The sequence below is a fragment of the Nanorana parkeri genome, unplaced genomic scaffold (genome assembly GCF_000935625.1).
Source record: "Nanorana parkeri isolate BGI_ZX_2015 unplaced genomic scaffold, ASM93562v1 scaffold1209, whole genome shotgun sequence".
Lineage (NCBI taxonomy): Eukaryota > Metazoa > Chordata > Amphibia > Anura > Dicroglossidae > Nanorana > Nanorana parkeri.
The window spans coordinates 405,671-428,632 of record NW_017307477.1 but is presented as its reverse complement, the minus strand read 5'-3'; the positions used below and the strand labels follow the sequence as shown (position 1 = coordinate 428,632).

At 44.8% G+C, this 22,962-nt stretch overlaps 1 protein-coding gene across 1 annotated transcript in view; it reads right to left on the bottom strand.

The window, feature by feature from the left end:
- LOC108796998 (contactin-associated protein-like 5) overlaps positions 1-22,962 on the bottom strand; it is a 283,699-nt gene that overhangs the window by 27,890 nt on the left and 232,847 nt on the right. The window contains exons 18-20 of the mRNA XM_018568564.1: positions 20,066-20,284; positions 18,359-18,598; positions 16,360-16,584 (exon numbers count right to left, since the gene is read on the bottom strand). Coding sequence (XP_018424066.1) covers positions 16,360-16,584; positions 18,359-18,598; positions 20,066-20,284 — 684 coding nt within the window. The remainder of the gene's footprint in view (positions 1-16,359; positions 16,585-18,358; positions 18,599-20,065; positions 20,285-22,962) is intronic.

The following is a 22,962-nucleotide window of genomic DNA, read 5'->3' as shown; positions in this document are numbered from 1 at the left end:
CCGATCCCGTCATCTCCCTCGGGATATGTTTCAGCTGCGGCGTCTCAGTATCCCGCGAGCTGTAGCTCCCTATATACTGAGCTTAGGGTAACGGGAGGACGCTAGTTTGTGTCCTCCCGTTACCCTAAAGAGAACTGTGGGGAAAAGCACTGACCCCATAGTTCTCCTTTAAATGTCTTTTGAGCCGTTGATGGCGCTGTAGTCAATGTTACTCTCTATGCCCATGCTTATCTATGATACACAGGGAGCTGTTTTGTTCCATCTATATATGTTTCCTGCACAACGCTGTCTACATTCATGTAATGTTCTTCTAAGCGAGTAAAACTTAATTCAGCATTCCTCAAGATCTCAGCGCTTCATCTAAACTCATAACCAACAGGTTCTGCTCTAAATAAACTCTTAGGCCTTGTTCACACCAAATGCAGGGCAGATCCGGTCAGGTTTCTGCACACGCACTCTAGTCTTTTAGACGCGTTTTTGACGCGTTTTTGATGCGTTCCGGGCTCTTTTTTAAGTTTAAAATGGGCTTTCAGTGTGTTCCAGGCATTTGCATGCGTTTTTGATGCGTTCCAGAGCAGATCCAGAGCAGGTAAAATAGGACTTGCTGCAGTTTTTTCACCTGCTCTGGATCTGCTCTGCAACTGAACGCTGCGATGTGAACTGGAGCAAAAAATACCATTGGAATACATTGGACGCAGTTTTGATCCGGTCTGCACCTGCTCTGCTCTGGATCTGCTCCGCGCTTGGTGTGAACAAGGCCTTAGGGGCACTGAATGGGACTTTTACTAAACATTAGACATGTGCGATTCGTTTCGTTACGAATCGAAATTCGTACGAATTTTCCTGAGATTCGTAAATCCGGAAGCATCCGAAATCCGAATGGCAGTTTCCGAATTATATCCGAAATACGAAATTCCGTTAACGAATTTCGGATCCGAATTTCTTTGAAACAGGAACTAATATTACCCCTGTAAATGAGGTTGAACAACATGACAAGATTTTTTTTTTAATCCGAAATTCGGATCCGCTGCTGCTGAGAGTTGCATTACAATACACAGGCAGGAAATACGAAATTCCGTTGACGTATTTTCGTTCCGTTACGAACATTCGTTATATTGAAGCTAAAAAGCAAAGTACATTTATATTGGAGTTGATGGTAGTTTTTTTTTATCCGGAATACGAAATTCGGATCCGGAATCCGTTAACGGAATTCGTATTTCGGATAAAAAAACAACTACCACATCGACTCCAATATTAACAAAGCTATTTTTGCTTTTTAACTTCATCATAACGAATGTTCGTAAAGTTACGAAAATGTGCCGAAACTAACGAAAATCCGTATTTCGTACGAATCCGAATTGAGTTTCGGATACGAATTACGAAATAACGGATATTACGGAACGAAACAAATTTTTTGACGGCGCACAAGTCTACTAAACATTCACTGTTGGTGAATCAATCACTGTTGTTTAGTATACATGCACCTGGAAGATTCTCCTGCAGTGTTTCCATATTGAATTTCCTAAGTTCTATCTCGCTCCTAATCAGATCCACCAAGAACAGGGGTAGCAAACCTCCGGCCCTCCAGCTGTGCTGGAACTACAAATCCCACGAGGCATTGCAAGATTCTCACAGCCGCAGACATGACTCCCGAAGAGAGATGCATCATGGGATTTGTAGTTTCACCACAGCTGGAGGGCCGGAGTTTTGCTACCCCTGATCGAGAAGGTTTGTAACTTATTGAAGATGCCCACAGGGTGGACTTCCTCGATGCACCGACACCATGTCACTCAGACCTGTCAATATGCATCTCTGTGAACAATGTAACATTATCATTGCTTGCTGGAAGCAATGCATGATGGGATATGTGGCCTTGAGGAATGGAGATTGCGTCACATCAGCAGGGAAAGAGACGCAAAGCACGCTGGGAATCCAGGAAGTTGATGGAAGTGATGGGCCGGCCGGAAGGCAGCGCTCTCTATGTGAAAAGGATTTTTTTCATGTAAGCTTTGTATTATCAGAAACAACTCCTCTATGTATTCCTATTACAATGCTGATGTCATAACAGCTGGGACTTCACATCTCCTTTAAAGGAGAACTATGGGGTCAGGGCTTTTCCCCATAGTTCTCCTTAGGGTAACGGGAGGACACATGGTTGTCGAGATCCGCCCAGCTGCGTGAGTGACAGCTAGCTCTGCCTATCTAGAGGCAGAGCCAGCTGTACTCGCCCCCTCCCCCGTCCGTTCCGCCAGTCAGCGCTGGCAGATCGGAACGGGGAATCCAGCCCCTCCCCCTGTCACGGCAGAGAGCCGTGACAGGATCGAGAGGTGAGCGAACGCCGGTATGTGTTCGCTCACCTCCCGATCTACTGAGCCGACCTGTGACAGTCTCATTGTCACAGGTCGGCTAGAACTATGAGGTGAGTGAAAAGCAGACCCCCTCCCCCTCATAGTTCTCCTTTAAGACTGGATTTCCTGTGGTTTCAGTCTGATTTTGGCTGCAATCCATTGGCAGGAGGTGGGGCTTGTTTTATTGTAGATAAAAGGAAGCTTTTTGATACAATGTAACGGCTATGACTAAGATTGCATTAGTTAGAAATGCGTCAGCAAACATCCGATGCTTTTATCTGTACAAGAATGGAAGAAGCTTTTAAATGGGAACTCGATATTGGGGGGCTGGACTCATTTTACCGAGTGACGACGAGCACTTGACTTAGGATGGGTTCCATTAGGACAAGCTGCGCGCACCTGTGAATTGGGGGGTGGATGAGCCGGGGGAGCTTGTTTTACAAGTACCAAAAATTAGCATTCCAAAATCTTGAAAGATATAGAGATAGTGAGATTGAATGTTATTGTTCTAGGACCCCCAAGTGTCAGTGTGTCATTGTTCTAGGACCCCCAAGTGTCAGTGTGTCATTGTTCTAGGACCCCCAAGTTCAGTGTGTAATTGTTCTGGGACCCCCAAGTGTCATTGTTCTGGGACCCCCAAGTGCCAGTGTGTCATTGCTCTGGGACCCTCAAGTGCCAGTGTGTCATTGTTTCAATAAAAGTAAGACCCATCTATACAGAGGGAAACATGTGTGTGTGTGTATATTGTTTTTGTAACGTATACTCTCCCTGTACAGTGTGACATGTAATGAATGCATTCATGCAGACGTGTACAGTTGCTACATATAGATTACATCAGATTGTAAAACTCACAATGACTTCACAGCTCTAATGCATCCCCATAGGACACGTGCGATTCGTTTCATTTCGAAATTGAAAATCTTACAAATTTGGGGAAATTCGGACATTTGGATGGATAGTGAATCCGAATTTTCCAGTAACAAAAGTTCGGATACATCTGAATTTTTTTACAAATGCCATTTGGAATGAACTTATGTTGTTAAACATTAAAATAAAAAACAAAAACAAAAACAGTGTGGATCCCTGCACTGGCTTCTATCCCCCACCCCCTCTGCCAATCCCTGCTTGAAGCGCTGTGCAAACTGTTGGCGCTATATAAATACTATGTAATAATAATAATAATAATAATAATAATAACAAAATGGGGAAGGTTGCTTTGCCATGGTGGGTCCCCTGGCGATGAGGACAAGGGCCTCTGGCCCAGTGGTTGTGGTGGTTTGCAGGCAGGGGGTTTATCTGAATCTGGGTACCCCCTGGGCCAGGGTTATGGGGAAGAGGCCCTTGTCCTTATAGACATGGGGACTAGGTGCTTTTCCAGAGTGTCCCCCATGGCAAAGCACCCTCCCCATATTAAGGGCATGTGACATGGTATGGTGCAGGGAGGGGGGGACGAGCGTGCAACCCCCCCTTTCCTGCTCTGCCCAGCTGCTGCTTAGATCAAGGGTCTGGTAAGGGATTTTAGGAGAGACCCCAGGCTTTTTTTTGTTTTTCTGATGTTAAAGAGTCTGGTATGAATGCGAGGAGCACTCTTTTTTTTTTATATACACAGAGTGGCCAGTTTATTATGACCACCTGACGTTTGTAGGCACATTAGCTATAATTTGGCGCTGAAGTTGCTAGAGGGCCAGACCATTATAAATAGGGAAGCAGGTTTGGGGGGGGGGGGGTCATAATAATCTGGCCACTCAGTGTATATATAATGTTTCTGTGGACTGTCAAAAGTGAAAAAGAAAAAAAAAAATTCCCCTAATGTCACTTTGCTGCGACAGATAGCTACCGAAATTATCGAGAATGTTGGATTGACGGTCCGACCCGAATCACGAAAAATGAAAAACCCAAAAACAAAACACATTTTTTGCCAGCGCACATGTAATTCAGAGTCACAAAAGACACACGCGGGCCAGTCACCTACAAACTCAGTTACCTGCCATATACATATTCATTGCAGAGCTACATGGCGTCCTTTAGCTATTTCATTCCCTGACTCGGTCACAGAGACCTCCGATGGCCGATGGAGGCCGCCTCTAACACTCTATCCTCAGCTCTTTATAACAATGTCATCTTGCTTTATTTTGGAGAGATTCACGTTTAAGTGAATTATATGTTTGTAAAGCATCATTTCCTTCAGGGGTTTGCTGTAGATCTGGGGTTCCTCCTGACAGCAGATAATAGCATTGGAGACCTCAATGGACGCAATTAACGAGTAAACACAGTTGTGCGCGGCGCCTCCCCGCACAACCGCGTTCCCGGTGACAATTATGTAGTGACACGGCTGAATCCCAATGTGTCTTCTCGCCCCACAGCAGCTAATTATTAAGTGAAAGATGTGTCATACATCAGCTAAATGCATGTAATGTGTGTGTTCTACAGTCACAACTACCCCTCCCCCTCAACACACATAACACTTCAGTCCCATTAAAGACCTCCAAGAGGGTGATTGTTGCATGGCAGCTAAGAGGAATTTTAATTTAAAGCCAAACTCCGGAATAAGCAAAGATTGTCTTCATACAAGAGACGTGTATTCTTCTTGAACCTTGGTGAGACCGCTCACTGCTGCTCTCTCTCCTTGTGCAGGGTGACTGGTATTGTCTCCGCCCCCTCCTATAATCAAGACCGGTCACTGCAGCTCTCTCTCCTTGTGCAGGGTGACTGGTCTTGTCTCTGCCCCCTCCGGTAATAAAGACTGGTCACTGCTGCTCTCTCCTTGTGCAGGGTGACTGGTCTTGTCTCCACCCCCTCCTTTAGTTCACTGTAGTGGGTGGGGCCTGATTGGTCCCTCCCACAACTCTGCTCTCTGCACAGGCTTATGTACAGGGTGATGTCACTGTTTAATTTACAAGGCAAAGGCATTTTGTGCACCCAGAGTGCATTTATAACCTTTGTGGCTATTATGGAATGTATTTGAATGAAAGTTTTCCTATCCACATAGATCAGCCCCTCACCTTGTGGCGTCCAACATAGCTACAATGTTGCAGTCTGATCACTGGGGAAGGGGGAGACTGAGGAATTGCTTTCTCCTGCTTGCAGCAGATTGATCACTGGGGAAGGGGAGACTGAGGAATTGCTTTCTCCTGCTTGCAGCAGATTGATCACTGGGGAGGGTAGACTGAGTTGCCCACCCCTGGATTAGGGGATCATGTATTACTTTTAGTACTGATGCATCTGGCGCTAGGGGGCCAAGGTACTGAGTTTGGTGCAAGGTTTCTGAAACTAATAACCATACCAGAGGAAGCATTGCAAACGCTATTCATCTTTCCAGCATCACCGCCATTACCTCTGAATGTAATTAAACCCCCCCAACTGGAGCATACGTGGAGTTCCACAATACAGCTTCATATAAAATGTATTTCTCAACCATCTCGGAGTTCGTTCCTCAATACAAAGATTTGTTTTTCCTTGATGTCATTTCCTACCACGGCCAATCTAATCAAATTACCTGCTCTGCAGCACAAAGTAATCCGTATTGAGTAGCGGTGTGATAAGTAACCCGGCTGGCAATGCGACTGCCACAATTGGGCTCTGGGGTTTAGACGCCTCTCCCATCTCGCCGAACATCCCACCTCTGACTCCGGGGGGAGCTGAAGGTTTCACGCCACCAGTGACTAATTAATGTGTATTTTCTCTTCTGCGGTTTAAATTGGTTTCTGAGATCAGCAATTATTACTAATCGCATTACAATGAAGTCATGGAACACAGTTTAATATAAACATAGTGACAGTAATTTATGAAATATGGAAGGGGGAGGAGTTGGGTGAGGTTACGCTAAAATCAAGCTTAACCTAAGCAGTACAAAATGCGGCTTTTGCTGACCATTGACAAATGACGCTTTTACGGGATATTCGCAAAAGTATTGGGACGCCCCACCAAATCATTGGATTCAGGTGATCCGTGAAATTTTTTGGCTACTAAATATTCCGCGGTCACCTGTTACTGGGATTATAACAAAGTGGAAGCAACTGGGAACAACAGCAACTCAGCCACGAAGTGGTAGGCCACGTCACATGACAGAGCGGGGTCAGCGCATGCTGAAGCGCACAGTGCGCAGAAGTCGCCAACTGTCTGCAGAGTCAATAGCTACAGACCTCCAAACTCCATGTGGCCTTCAGATTGGCACAACAACAGTGCGTAGAGAGCTTCATGGAATGGGTTTCCATGGCCGAGCAGCTGCATCCAAGCCTTACATCACCAAGTGCAATGCAAAGCATGGGATGCTGCGGTGTAAAGCCCCCCGCCACTGGACTCTAGAGAAATGGAGACGTGTTGTCTGGAGGGACCAATCACGCTTCTCTGTCTGGCAATGTGTGGGTGCAAAGACGCTATGGAAGATCAGCAGCCAGGGGCATCCCTGGACTTTTAGATGCTTAAAGCTGGGTTGGTGATTGATGTTAGCGTTGGGTGGGGGAGTCGGGTGGTGATGGTGATGAACGTTATGGTGGTGCATATTACTGGGAAGGGAAGGGGGGTGCTGCTGCTGGTACCTCTGGCTCCAGCTCTGTCTTGCATCCCATCCAGCTTACTGACAGAGCATCGCAGGTTGCTAAAAGCACCTGCTAGCCCCCAATGCTGCTGTGACCCAATAAAATGCCGCCTGAGACAATTGCCTCAGGCTGTCTGACTATAGAGACGGCTGCCAACAGCAAAGATATGTCACAAAGGATGACAAAAAGTTGGATACAAGTATTTTATTTTAAGTGTTCACGATAAATTGGGTTTATGATAAATTGTGTTTAAAGAAGAACTTCATTCTAAAAACTAACCTTTACAGTTGGGCTACGCCTGCACTGCAAGGGTTACGTGCTCACTTTGGTCTAGGTCAGGGGTCAGCAACCTTAAACACTCAAAGAGCCATTTGGACCTGTTTCCCCACAGAAAAGAAAACACCGGGAGCAACAAAACCCCTTTGACATCTAAAATGAAGATAACACAACATATATAATTTTTACCTTTATGCTATGTATAGCATGTATATAGGTATATGTGGGCTTAGTAACGCACTGGACTCTGGGCTTACTCTGTTCCCCATTATAATCTACTTTTCTAATTAAATTAAATAACAGCTGTAACAAGGACACTCCACTGAAGACCGGAGGTGCAAGTACAATTCAGTTTATTTGCTTTCAAAACGATAGATAACACGAAATCCAACATAAATAGCTTGCTGTAGCATAACAGATAGGGGCTCACCAATCCTCGAGTTGTCACGTACACTCAAGGTGTCCCAGTCTTTTAACAAGTCTCTCTCGCAGCACTGCTGCTCCGGCCTCAATCTTTAGGGCCACTGTCTGGTTCCTCCAGACAACAGCAATAACATGCCAATCCTCTCAATATGGTTCACAAACCCGCAGCTCCCTGCTGCCCTGGCCTCCACACTGACTCCGGGGTGGAGCTCTCCTGACTCACAGGTGGGGCCCTGAACACATCCCAGCACACACTTCATGAGGGATGTAAACAGGTGCACAATCAGGTGCTGGTCACCACCAAAGCATGGACCCAGGAATGGAGATTTCTTCCCACCCAGAGCTCTAAGAAATCTCCTGGCTCCAGGATCCCAACCTTGATCCAGAAAACCCAGAAAGAACTGAAAAGGCAGTTCTCTGCTGGTACCAGTAATGTCTTCCTGGAGCCACTCAGCCCCTCTGGCTGAGAACCCTGGGTGACTTTGAGGCCACCTAACACCGTGGTATTGCCTCACAATGCCACACAGCACACAGTGTGCAGTTACACCCGTACCGAGGCCCTGGCGGTAGTTCCGCCCCTGGATAGGGAGCCGCAGCAGAGGGATGAAAGAGCCACATGCGGCTCCGGAGCCACGGGTTGCTGACCCCTAGTCTAGGGGCTGGAATAAAGATGATACACTCACATGATCCTTGATCCCAAGACGGTGAGCGCTCACCTCTCTCCCCCTTAAGCCCTCATTCACACTAGAAACGGCCGGAACGTACAGCTCTGTGCTGCGTGCACGCCCGTTTCGGGCAGCACCTGGGGAGGACAGGTCCTGCGTGTGATTAGTACGCAGCCCCCATCCTTCTCTATGAGACTACGCGGCCATATGCCGTACTCGTACGCGTAGGGCTCATCTGAAGTGCAGGTCCGTGTGGGTGCGTGTTTCAGACGCAGACAGGATCCATCCTGTCAGCGTACGAGTACGCTCACCTGCACCCGCATGGACCTGAAGGGCGGGTGAGCGTAGGGCGGCGTACGGCCGTGCAATCCCATAGAGAAGGACGGAGGCTGGGTACTAACAACACGCAGCACCTGTCCTTTCCGGGTGCTGAGCGATATGGCCTTGCATGCAGCACGAAGCTGTACGTGCCGGACGTTTCTAGTGTGAATGAAGGCTTTCTCTAGCTGTTGAATGTCTCTCGGCACCCTCACATCTAATGGAAGTCAATGGACTCGATGGTGCAATAGGTCCTGGGGAAGAAGAGGTCGTGGCGACCAGTCCAGCAGCCAAATGGGACCAAGAATCAGATGAGTATATCTGCTTTATTTTAGCCCCCTACACCAAAACAAGCACTTTACCTTTGCGATTTGGAGGGGTGGGTGGGTTGGGTAATAACACAGATGATCCCCCTTCAATCTCTAAACTTGAATTTCTCTCAACGCTCAATCAACATAAAATTCAATTGACAAAATATTTATCTAAACCTCCGTATTTCTGCCCAGTCTCTGATCCCTTGAGAAGTCCATGACCAATTTTTCATTATCACATGTGTGTGTAAATGGACGGTGCCTACAAAAGGTGATCGCTCTATATACGTACACACTATATGAAATAGATTACTGCCCCCGAAGATGGTTCTAAAGGTTCCTTAATCTAATATCGGTCAATTTGAGGTGACAGATAATATTCTCTCTCTCTCTCTCTCTCTCTCTCTCTCTCTCTCTCTCTCTCTCTCTCGATATTATTGGAAATAAAGATTGCAGACAGCTGCGGGTTTCTGTCTAAAATAGACAAGAATTAAAGCTTGCAATCTGCTGTGCTGGATCCCGACTCAGCAGCTACAATAGATGCAAATTGCGAGTACATTTTGTTTATAGTCTTGCTGTGCGCAACACATTGACATGAGTGAAGGGGGGGGGGTCAATCAATCATGTTACATTGTAACAAGGTTCTGAAGTTCTGCCGGGAAATAAATTCTGCCTTTAATAGGATATCTATTCATGGCGGAACATGTGTGCTCCTTCATTCTGGAGATAGATAGGCAAGGGTCCCCGAAACCCAAACTTAACATTTCATTTATGTGCAAATAATGGTCGATAATGTGAATGTGTGTTTTTATAAACTGGAATAGCAATGAGATGAATAACCAATCGGTGCCAAAGGGCATTTACATTGTAATGGCCGAATACTGGAATATGAAAAATAAATCAACGTAGGTTCTCTGAGTAAGATGCTGGTTTATGGAGTCTCAGATGGATGCTTGCCCCCCTTTTCTTTTCCATTTATTTTCCATTTCACAATTTGCCTTATTTTAAAAGTGTGTTTGAAGCTTACAATTGTTACCAGGGCCGGATTTACTCTCTCTGCTGCCCCAAGGCCAGGTTCCTCAAAAAAACTGCACTCTGGCCATCACCCCTCAACCAATAATACCACTCACCCACCCAGGGCTGGATTTACTCTCTCTGCTGCCCCAAGGCCAGGTTCCTCAATGCGCCCACCTACCCGCCAACCCCCCCACCCATGGAGAATGGCAGACGTGCAGGCTGCATACAAGTGATCTCGGCGACATCGCCCGGATCACTTGTACAAAACAAGCGGCGGCTTCCCCGCTGTACATTTAGCTCTGCTTGCATGTTGCGGGCATCAAGAGATAGGAATTCCACACCCCTGCTGCCCCTCTACTACCTGCTCCCCCGAGGCCAGGCCTTGGTTGGCCTTGTGGGAAATCCGGCCCTGATTGTTACAATTAAAATAAATTGCACTTTTATATTGCATGGTTTCTTTTTGTTTTTTCCCAGCAATAAAGTGCAACTGAAGCCAATACTGGATGGATAAAGTGAAGAGAGAATAGAAGCGATTCCATATTGTCATGTTTGAAATGGCTTCTAGTTTATATTGTCAGGTTCTTTATTGCTCCCGTTGGGGGGGTTCACCCTCTCCATTTGTCCTGGTGAACATTGAGCAAAGTGAAGGAAAATCCAAAATTTTGAGTTGTCATCAGTACAGGAATAGATGGGAAATCTTTACTAGTTCTGGTGACCACCAGGAATTTCCCTCAGACTCTGCATCTCTGATGGTATTTGGATTGGGGGGAGGGGCATTAGTGCATATGGAATGGGCATCTCTGGTGGTATGGAGGTGCTATAGTGCGTATGGAATGGGCAGCTATAGATAGAGGAATGAACACCGGCACTCCAATGGCAAATCATGTACGTCTATTTATTGACAAAATACATTGAAACATTTCGGGGGTCTCACAGGATCCCCTTCATCAAGCATCAAGTGATCAAGTGGATTCTGTGAGACGCTGAAACTTTGCACTGAGTGCATTTTGCTATGCAGCAATAGACGTACTTGATGTGCCATTGGAGTGCCGGTGTCTATCTATGTACTGAGGTGGTGGCCATCCATCGACAACCGTTGCACCCTCTTTGAATCGATGGAACAGCGATTCTGAGTGCCATGGATATATGGACTGTGTTGTGACATGGGCAGTTTGCACATATGGAAAGGCCCCATCAATGCTGCAAGATATATCCAGGTTCAGGGAAGGCCTTTTATAGTTCAGCAGGACAATGCTAAACCGCATACTGCGTCTATGGCAACAGCATGGCTTTGTTGTAGAGGAGTCCGGGTGCTTAACTGGCCTGCCTGCAGTCCAGACCTTTCACCAATTTAAAATATTTGGCACATCTTGAAACGAAAAATACGACAAAGAAGACCCAGGACTTTTGAGCAGTTAGAATCCTATATCAGGCAAGAATGGGACAACATTCCTCTCCCAAAACTCCAGCAACTGGTCTCCTCAGTTCCCCAACATTTACACAGTGTTGTTAATAGAATAGAAACTGGAGAAATGTTGCTGCCATCAATTTCAAAATGACCTTATGTTTTTCTTTAAATGATCCATTTTCTCATTTAAACCTTTGATATGTTTTCTATTTTATATTGTGAATAAAATAGGAATTTATGAGATTGCATTCTTTGCATGTAGATTTTACACAGCGTCCCAACATTTTTGGAATTAGGGTTGTATTATGAGTCCATATTGGTTAAGATAGTGGGGTAAATCCAATGCGTTTGGGGGGGCATATGGGCTCTCCCCACTTCTGGGCTTGTGTGAGTTCTTGTTGCTTGTTGCCGAGTCTGAAGTCCAATAGTAGGACGTTGTGGGAAATATATTGTCTGATAAGTCAGCGGCAAGCCTTGAAGAAGGCAAACTCTATCCCCGGAAACATATTAGGTGTACCTCACCTTTTAATTGTTTTAAAAAAAGCATCTGGGTGTATTCCTAAATGCACAGAATATTACTGGATATTGAGTTCTTAGAGGTATATTAAGCATCAGAGATTGTTGATCCAGGGAATATCCGATTGCCTTATGGGATCAGGAAGGATTTTTTTCCCCTGTTGAAGTAAATTGAACCGTGCTTTATAGGGTTTTTTTGCCTTCCTCTGGATCAACATTGGGTAATTGTGGGCATAGTGTTTTGTTTAAGCTTTTCTTCTCCTTCTTTTTATCTCTATAGGTTGGACTCGATGGTCTTTTTTCAACCTGACTAACTATGTAACTATGTAACTATGTAAGCATCTTAACCAATAAAGACACATAACAAATCACCAAGTTGTAAGATGACTACGCGCTCCTCGCCAAACACAGACTGGCTGTCTAATGAGCCAGAACCTCTTAACGGTTCTGTCTGGAGTCAGGCAGCCTAGGACCATTACATGGTTTAGTGCCGGTGTCTATCTATGTACTGAGGTGGTGGCCATCCATCGACAACCGTTGCACCCTCTTTGAATCGATGGAACAGCGATTCTGAGTGCCATGGATATATGGACTGTGTTGTGACATGGGCAGTTTGCACATATGGAAAGGCCCCATCAATGCTGCAAGATATATCCAGGTTCAGGGAAGGCCTTTTATAGTTCAGCAGGACAATGCTAAACCGCATACTGCGTCTATGGCAACAGCATGGCTTTGTTGTAGAGGAGTCCGGGTGCTTAACTGGCCTGCCTGCAGTCCAGACCTTTCACCAATTTAAAATATTTGGCACATCTTGAAACGAAAAATACGACAAAGAAGACCCAGGACTTTTGAGCAGTTAGAATCCTATATCAGGCAAGAATGGGACAACATTCCTCTCCCAAAACTCCAGCAACTGGTCTCCTCAGTTCCCCAACATTTACACAGTGTTGTTAATAGAATAGAAACTGGAGAAATGTTGCTGCCATCAATTTCAAAATGACCTTATGTTTTTCTTTAAATGATCCATTTTCTCATTTAAACCTTTGATATGTTTTCTATTTTATATTGTGAATAAAATAGGAATTTATGAGATTGCATTCTTTGCATGTAGATTTTACACAGCGTCCCAACATTTTTGGAATTAGGGTTGTATTATGAGTCCATATTGGTTAAGATAGTGGGGTAAATCCAATGCGTTTGGGGGGGCATATGGGCTCTCCCCACTTCTGGGCTTGTGTGAGTTCTTGTTGCTTGTTGCCGAGTCTGAAGTCCAATAGTAGGACGTTGTGGGAAATATATTGTCTGATAAGTCAGCGGCAAGCCTTGAAGAAGGCAAACTCTATCCCCGGAAACATATTAGGTGTACCTCACCTTTTAATTGTTTTAAAAAAAGCATCTGGGTGTATTCCTAAATGCACAGAATATTACTGGATATTGAGTTCTTAGAGGTATATTAAGCATCAGAGATTGTTGATCCAGGGAATATCCGATTGCCTTATGGGATCAGGAAGGATTTTTTTCCCCTGTTGAAGTAAATTGAACCGTGCTTTATAGGGTTTTTTTGCCTTCCTCTGGATCAACATTGGGTAATTGTGGGCATAGTGTTTTGTTTAAGCTTTTCTTCTCCTTCTTTTTATCTCTATAGGTTGGACTCGATGGTCTTTTTTCAACCTGACTAACTATGTAACTATGTAACTATGTAAGCATCTTAACCAATAAAGACACATAACAAATCACCAAGTTGTAAGATGACTACGCGCTCCTCGCCAAACACAGACTGGCTGTCTAATGAGCCAGAACCTCTTAACGGTTCTGTCTGGAGTCAGGCAGCCTAGGACCATTACATGGTTCCCTCACATCACCACCAATGCACCCCGAACCAGGAGGACAAAATGGTAACCTAACTACAATCAGAACACATTCAGGTCCACCAACACAATTAAAAGGAAAACAATGTATCCTATCATGCAGCAGAATATTTTATTTATTTTTCAAATTTTTCGCCTTTTTTTAATAAGTGAAAGAGCACATTGACTTTTCAACAACACACCTAGTCCAATAATGACTTTTTTTTTTTCTTTTCAATTTATGAAAGTTAAAAAAAAAATTCCTGAGTCAGTCTAATCTGTAAGTCCAGAGAAAAAAAAAAGAAGTCCTCATGAATCCCATCGGGCGTTCGGCGAGTCAGAATTATACAATCCTCTCTGAGATTAAAAATTTGCCCGGCCTGACAATTAAAATGATTCAGAACGCTATTTCAACTTATTAAAAAGCCTCCATCTCTCGGAAGAGGATATTAATGAGCTCAAAGAAAAAATAATTACGGCGGAATCTAATTAAAGAAGGGAGGTCAGACATTACCAAATATTAGTGTTGCGGAGGACAAATTGCGTTCGGCGAATTTTTGCTTACGTGACAATATTCCGGAGATTTACGGGAGGCATCATTCCCGCTTTAATGCCGTATAACATCCGAGCGAGGCACATCTGCTGTCATTCAGCCCTGAAATATCTCCCGGTATCTTGCTGGTCCCAGACCGCAATACTCAACATTACTGCATCAATGTTTAAAGAAAAAAATAAAAATAAAATAACAACGCTCGTTTTTCGGAACAGCTGGGCTGAAAACCTGTTTCTTAATTAGCGCTCTCCCTCCGGGGACTTTTATTTGGTAAATTTGCTGTTTGGAAAGGCATCTGCTGATACGGAGCGGCGGATCTCCAGCTCATTCAGAGCCTTTTAATTCTGACTCAAGAACAACAACAAAAAAAGTGTGTAAATTGTCAAAAAGAAACAAATGAGTTTGGAGATGTGTTTACAGAAATACAAGGATGCTCTCAGCTTGTCGGGTTGATGGGGTAATCAACTTAGCGGCTAACGCGTTTATCTCCTGAGCCGCAAAAGATCCGGAGCCCGGCGCTCGACTCCGCCACACTGCAAAGGGAGTAATGAAGTTGTTCTGTGTAATATTCACCAAAGTGCACCTGTCACTCACTCAAAGTACACCTGTCACTAGAGGCAGCTGTCTTATGTCTCAGTCTACAGGAGCTTTTCTGAACTTTCTTACCAAGGAGGAACCCTTGAAATACCTATATATGAAGTCTGCTTAAACTTTAAACCAGTATTTATCAACCTTTTTTTAGTCACGGCACCCTTAAAAAGTATGCAAAATCTTAAGGCACCCCAGTCTACATTGTAAGGGGGACTCATGGAAAAACACATACAAAAGTGGGGTTCCATTCTTTACTTTAAAAACCAAGAGCCCCCCTGCACACCAAAAAGCCCCACTTTCACATCAGAATTCGCCCTTTCACATCAGAGTCCCCCTTCACATCAGAAGCCCCCTCCTTTTACATCAGAGTCCCCATTCTTTCACATTAGAAGATTCTCTTCACATCAGACGCCCCCCTTCACATTAGAAGCCCCCTCCTTTCACATTACAGTCCTCACCCTTTCACATCAGAATTCGCCCTTTCACATCAGTGTCCCCCTTTACATCAGCAACCTCCCCTTCACATAAGAAGACCCCTCATTTTACATCAGAGTCCCCATTCTTTCACATTAGAAGATTATCTTCACATTAGAAGCCCCCTTTATCTCCGGAGCCCACTTTCATGTCAGGAGCCCTCCTTTCATATCAGTAACCTTTTTTATTTTGTATCAGAACCCCTCCTTCTACATCAAAGTTCCCCATTCACACCAGAGTCCTACCATCACAAAGTTTCAAGGCACCCCTGTGGAAGCCAGAAGGCACCTGGTTGAGAAAAGCTATTCAACATTTTGTTCACTCCCATCACCTCAATCTAAACATTCCAAAATGTTGGCAACCATACTGGGAAGGGCTTCACCTTGCCTCTGAACAGGGCTGCAGGGTCTTCCAAACCATTCTAGGCTGTTCAGTTTCAGATATAAAGTAAGTCTGTAAGTCTTTGAGGAGGAGGAATTTGGTGGAATTTAAGGGTGTGTGTGTTCAAATGATCAGAAGGCATCATGAGACTATATCAGAGGTGTGAATAAAAATAAATTGAGGAGACATTAATGAGTACAATGGGAATTACTGATATGCTAAATAGCAGGCCTGAGATTTAGGTGTTCATAGAATACCAAGTTACTGGTGGGGACCAACGGGTGTTCTATAGTAGGGGGTGGTCTTGTGTACTTAATGTAACACTAAACTCAGGAGTTAAATCTTAAAAATACATTCAAGGACCTTAACTATTAACAACAATGTATCTTATTTGTGTATCACTCGGCTGTAGATCCTCCAATCATCTCTGAATTGGTGCTGACACTGTCCTTCCTTCTGGAGGGGGGCTACTTATGTTCCCCATGGTCCCTGTGCAGGTGGGAAGTGGTCACCACTCCAAACTTGCTCCCGGGATGGACTACATTCTCAATACAAATTAGTAATCTAAACATGAGATTGTAGTCCATCACGGGAGTGAGCTTGGAGCTGTGATTTACTTTACAACACACACATTTATACCAAGAGGCTGCATAAGCTCCACAGTGCAATATACAGAACATGTAAGAGGCTCACCATTCCTGCAGAGCAGTACGGCCAGGTAGTCCTGGTAGAAGGAGTCTAGGTAGAGTAAGAGGCTCGGAGCTTGAGCTGTAACAAAGCTGAAGGCGATATTTTCCCTGGATATCACTGTATCTGCATATATCGCTGAGGCTGATGCATTGCTGTTCCTGGACACTGGATACGGCTCCTGGAAAACATAGGTGACCGAGGTCCCGGCTTCAAACATTGCGGAAACCTCTAGAAAGACAACAGAGATACAGACAAGGTTTTTAAAAAGCAAGAAGAAAATGGAATGAGATGCCCTGTGTGTCACAATCTCCAAACTACCATACAGAGTTAAAGGGATGAAGTTCACTACTGAAAGGCCAGAATGGTAACCACTTAGTTCAGCCTTTCTCAACCAGGGTTCTGTGGAACGCTATTCCTCCAGAGGTTGCTAGGGGTTCCCTGAATAATACCTGACTCTCAGATGTGTAACCACTGACACCAAAGATCTTGTTAGTTCTTAGTAGGGGGGGAAGGGGTCATTTTTTCCACTGACCACCAAAGAAAAGAGATTTTTTTTCCAGTGACCAAGAATCCCAATAAGTTAAAGGAGAACTATGGGGTCAGTGTTTTTCCCCATAGTTCTCCTTAGGGTAACGGGAGGACACAAACTAGCATCCTCCCGTTACCCTAAGTTCAGCTACAGCTCGCGGTATACTGAGACGCCTCTATGTGTTTACTGTCTACTGAGCCGACCTGTGACAATCTCATTGTCACAGGTCGGCTAGAACTATGAGGTGAGCGGAAATCACTCATCTCATAGTTCTCCTTTAAGGAGCATTCTTCCCAATATAAGCAGTTCTTTTCTCACTGGCCACGACAAGAGGACCATTCTCCCACTGAACACCAAAAAAGTCAAAAGGGTCTTTTCCAATGACCATCAACACAAGGGAGTATTTTTCCACTGAACACCAATGTAAGAAAAAAAAACTTCAATGTTGTGAAAGAATGTGCATGCATGAAATTCTTTTGCTTCCATTCAACCATCTTGTCTTTCTTTTTTGGACTTTTTCTTTCGAATTAAACAAAAATGTAAAAAAAAGTACCGGGCTTTAGTAAAAACTAACTTACCTTTTCTGAAGGACATTTTGTAGACAACGTTTAGCTGCAGGCACAGTCAGAATGATGATAATTACAAAGCATATAAAGCAGTGTGCTAGTTAATAAACTTTAGGAACTGTCTTTAAGCTGAGACGTGTGTCAGTTTGAATTCCTTGCATGATCATGCTTAAAGGAGAACTATGAGGTGAGTGAAAATCACTCAGCCTCATAGTTGGAGCCGATGTGTGACAATGAAACTGTCACACGTCGGCTCAATAGATTGGGAGTGAACGCATACCGTCGCTCGCTCACTTCTCGATCCTGTCCTTGCAGAAAGCCGTGACTGTCACTCACGGCTCCCTGCAGGGATTCCCCCCCTCCCCTGTCCGATCCTCCAGCGCTGACTGGCAGAACAGACGGGGCGGGTACAGCTGGCTCTGCCTCTAGATAGCTGTCACTCACGCAGCTGGGTGGCTCTCGACAGTAATGTCAGGATCTGTCCTGGCTGCGGCGGTCTCAGTATATGTAGCTGTAGCTCGCGGTATACTGAGCTTGGGGTGATGGGAGGATGCTAGTTTGTGTCCTCCCGTGACCCTGAGAACTATGGGGAAAAGCACTGACCCCATAGTTCTCCTTTAAGGAAAGGCCTTTATGCTATACAGCAAACCACCAGTCGAAGACAATGTTCACTGCCTGCGTTGATTTTCTGTCCATTTCTATTATTCTTCCTGCAAATAATTTAGTTGTGTAGCGCAGCCCTAGATGTCAAAAATGCTAAGAACGCCACTTTCCTTATTCTTTCAAGGGATCCTCCATCTTGCAAAGGTTGGGAAAGGCTGACTTTGTTACATAAACATGTATTGTTCTGATTTAGTTACATAAACATTCATTAGGGTTATTCTTCCAATGACAATGCAAGCCTCACCTTTCTTGCAGTAGGGTCCCTCAAAGGCGGAGTTTGTGCAGTCGCAGGTGTACCCATTGCGTTTCTCCATGCACTTGCCATTGTTGTGGCACAAGTTGCCATAACTGCTACAGTGGCCGGGACAGCCCGGCCTGATCCCTGGGGTCACTTTGGCTCTTTCCTCCAGATCCAAGGTCTGGCCATTAAGTTGGAGGTAACGGACACACCCCATGAAGCCCCTCTGTTTGGATGCTGTCCCACCTATACAAAAAGCAAGTCATTGTCAGCTTCTGGAATACGTAATGATGTAGAGAAATTATTTAATTGCTCTAGCTTCCAATAATGGATTAGACCAGGGGTAGGCAAACTTCGGCCCTCCAGCTGTGGCGCAACTACAAATCCCTAGAGACATTGCAAGACTCTGTCAGCCACAGGTATGACCCACAGAGGCAGACGCATAATGGGATTTGCAGTTTCACCACAGCACATGAGCTTGTGATTTGCTGCTTGACTTCTCCAAAATTTAGGTTGGGTTGTGATCCAGGATTTAGCAATTGTCTGCCTTTCGGCCAAGAAGATAAAAGTAACCAACCCCCCTTCATGTTTGGTGATATTTAGGATCCTCTTATTTAAAAACACTTGCCAAGGGCCTCATCTCTTCAGGGAGGCCTATTCCACCTCAATATAACTGTCCTTTCAGTTCTTCTATTAAATTATCCCAAACAGTGAATACTTTTTGTGTCACTTGCCCCTCCTACTAGATTGTAAGCTCTCACAAGCAGGGCCCTTCTACCCCTATTGCACTGAAATTGTTCTGTTAACTGTATTGTCTCCCTCAGTTTCGTAAAGAGCTGCACAAACTGTTGGCGCTATATAAATCCTGTGGATGGTGTTATCATCACGACTGAATGCAAAGGTATAATCCCAAAAGATGTCACCAGCACTCCAAATGTAGAATCAAAAACTTTTAATGACAACGGTCATTCAAAATCACAAGTACTTTCGGGGCCACGTAGGGTCCCCGTCATCAGGCTCAGAATGTGATTTTGAATGACCGTTGTCATTAAAAGTTTTTGATTCTACATTTGGAGTGCTGGTGACATCTTTTGGGATTATTACTTGGTTACACGGTGCCTTCGTGGTCGCTACAAGCACCCGATTACAGACATCATCTCCTAGGAGATCCGGTAAGGAGTGCAGTAAAACACACTTTTTTTGAATGCAAAGGTAGTCACATGACTGGTAATCAAGCTGATTTGCTACTGATGGTTAGTTGGGCTTTTTCAGCTGCAGGATTCTAGTTATACAACAAAATTTAGATTAGGGATGTCCTCTCGGCCATGAAGTAAAAGAAACAGGTCACCAGCACTCGTTTATAATAAATGTGTCCTTTTTTAATGGACAATTGTGTCACTACAATCAACAGAGCGGCTCTGTTGATTGTAGTGGCACAATTGTCCATTAAAAAAGGACACATTTATTATAAACGAGTGCTGGTGACCTGTTTCTTTTACTTCGTATTTTGCACGGTGCCATCCGTGATAGTCATTGCGAGCACCACCGTTCTTATTTGGCCAGGACTGCTGTAAGGTGTGTGGAGAGGACCCCCACCACAGGAAAACTCTCGGCCATGAAAACATTAATATACAGGTTGCAGTCAGTAATAGGTTAAATATCATTCCAATATATATGTTATTCTATATGGCTTAAAAGCAAATCTGGACTCACCCACATAGAGCTGAGCATTCAGCAGCGGTCTGGGACGCCCATCAAACGGGGTCTGTACCAGTTTCCTCGGCTGGTTATCCACGACTAGGCTGGTTTCCTTAATATTCCTCTCGGCTCTGACGTGATGCCACTGACCATCGTTCAAGGCCGTGACAGACTGCAAAGAAACCTCCATGGGCCCATTTCCCGCATCGAATGAAAATGTCACCTGGTAGGGAGCTGTAAAGTACACAAGGCAAATCAATGCCGCGATCAATATCTAGTTTTACTAATTGATTTACATTTGTCGAGGACCAGGCATGACAGCAATAAAAATAAATAATTTGGGCAAAGCAACTACTTCTCTGCCAACGTTTTATTTATAATAACATAATTTATTTTTTGGACCTTAAAATAAAAAATAATGCAATTCCCATCTAAAAATAAATGTGACCTCACTACACATAAATCTACAAGTGCTGTGCTAGAACACCTGTCAAAAAAGCTCCATCAGTGAAAACATTCTTAAAAATTAAGGTTTCCTACAGTCTTTTTTAATGAGAGCCATTTGCATTCATTGTGGGCACTTCAATGAGCATGTGGTTTCCTTGTGCTCTCACAACTGAGGTGCCAGCATATGCAGGGCTGTCACGACACTATATGCCACCTGAGATCGGGGGGGGTGAGGTCACCGAAGGTGGTTTTGCTGCCAGTGAATGGTCTTTCCTGAGGAAGGAAGTTCACTTTCTGTCAGTGAAAGGTCATCCCGGGGGGAAGGATGAATGGTCATCCTGGGGTGTGCTTCTTACCTCTAGGTCCAGTGGCTCTGCCCAGCGTCCCGCCCAGCTCACTGACATCTGGCAACCGGTGATGTCACTGAGCTGGGCTGGAAGCCGGACAGAGCGTCACAGGTTGCTAAGAGTTCTTACCAACCTGGGACACTGTAGCCATCCCTCTGTCACCCCAACACCTGCCGCCCCCCAATGAGCCTAAGGCTGCCTCATTACACTGAGTGGCCAGATTATTATGACCACCCCATCAGTACTTCGTTGGGTGGCCTCGGGACTCCACGAGATGATGAAAGGTGATGCGAGGAATCTGACACGGCACTGTTGCCCTTCTGTTGTCTTGTACCAGTCTAGCCACTCTCCGTTCTGCCCTAACATTGACTAGTCGCTGACGGCCACAATTCGCACGTTCAGACCCAGATTTTCGGCTGACAGTCCGGTCTTTAAACACTTTAACAACAGCTGCTCTTGAACATTTAGTGAATTCTGCTGTTTTGCTAATACTTGCTCCATGGCTTTAGCGCCAACAATCATCCCATGTTCAAAGGCTGATAAATGGCGTTGTTTCCCCGTATCTTCAGAAACAAATCACTTCTACTGTCGTGGTAACCAACCTGCTTCCCTATTTATAACGGTCTGGCCCTCTAGCAACTTCAGCGCCAAATTATAGCTAATTTGCTTACAAACGTCAGGTGGTCATAATAATCTGGCCACTCAGTGTATAGGGCATATGCACATATATTTTGGTAAATCAGGCCCAATGGCTACAAAGGCATTACAGAAGGAGATATATACAGTATACACACTCATGCTGAGATATGGATTGCACTTGCATTGTATTTGATGTGATTGCTCTGGGTGGGTGCAGAGAGTCAGTGGTGTATCTAGCATTTCTGGCAACCAGGGTGGATCATTTTTTTTTTAACAACGCTCACATACATCCAAGTTATTTTCACTAATAATCATTAAATGAAATGTTAAGCATGCTGGGGGTGGGAGCAGAGTGGTTCTTTGGAGGGCTAAGTATATCTCCAACTTAATGCAGAGAGACTGAACTTCACATATTAATCCACCCAAGGAGCATAGAGATTCTATTTCCTTCATGGAGGAATGCCTTTAAGGGAACAAGATAAAAAGTTCCATACACCAAAAGGCGTGACCAATCAAGTGGTTGTCAGTTCATAGTCTATGTATTCTAGTGTGGGATTAAAATAAGCCCCATCATTGGTGTCAGTGGCAGTAATAGTAACCCCAGAACTGGCATTGGTGATTAGGGATGCACTGATACCGATACTAGTATTGGTGCCGATACTCATACTCGCCCAAATGCTCCCGATACTTATCCCGATACTGGAACTTCTGGTATCAGGAAGCCGGGCGGCGAGTCATTGCATGCCATCCAGCTTCCTGATTGGCTGGGTGACGACGGAGCATGGAGACTGCTTTCTGGCTAATCAGGAAGCCAAGCGGCCAGTCATTACACGCTTGCCGGCTTTCTCAATGGGACTTTTGGTATCGGTATTGGGTATCAGCGAGTACTGGAAAAAAAATATATCGGTACTCGCACTCGATACCAAAAAAACGGTATCGGTGCATCCCTATTGGTGATCAGTGGTAGAAATGTTAACAACCCAGCACTGGTAGTCTATAACAGGCTGTAAAAATAACCCTCCCCCTCCAGCAAGGGCGGCCATTGGCTGGTTGGAATAACGCCCCTTCCCCCCCTTCTGCAGCTGGCTGTTACAATAGAAACCAACTAAAACCAACTTTGTTATGATCATTAAAAAACTTCACATTAGAAGCAGCTAGATAGGTGAGTGAGTACTTGTTTTAATGCTGTTTTATTGCTTGATAAGAATATGCAAATGGTTTAATGTCCATCATCTGGGCACAGGTGCACTTTAAATACTTAAGGTCTGATTTATGAATCTTCTGCCCATCGTATAGCTGGCCAAATACCATAAGAATTTCCTCAGCTCCATCTAGCGGCAGTAATGCAGAAAGGCATGTGCCCACCTATATGCTGGGTGGAAGATTTATAAGTCAGTGAATGGATGTTTGATGAAGTCCCTATACTCTCCCTGCAGACACCCACCAAGGATGTCACAGGCACCCAGGAGGGGCAATGGA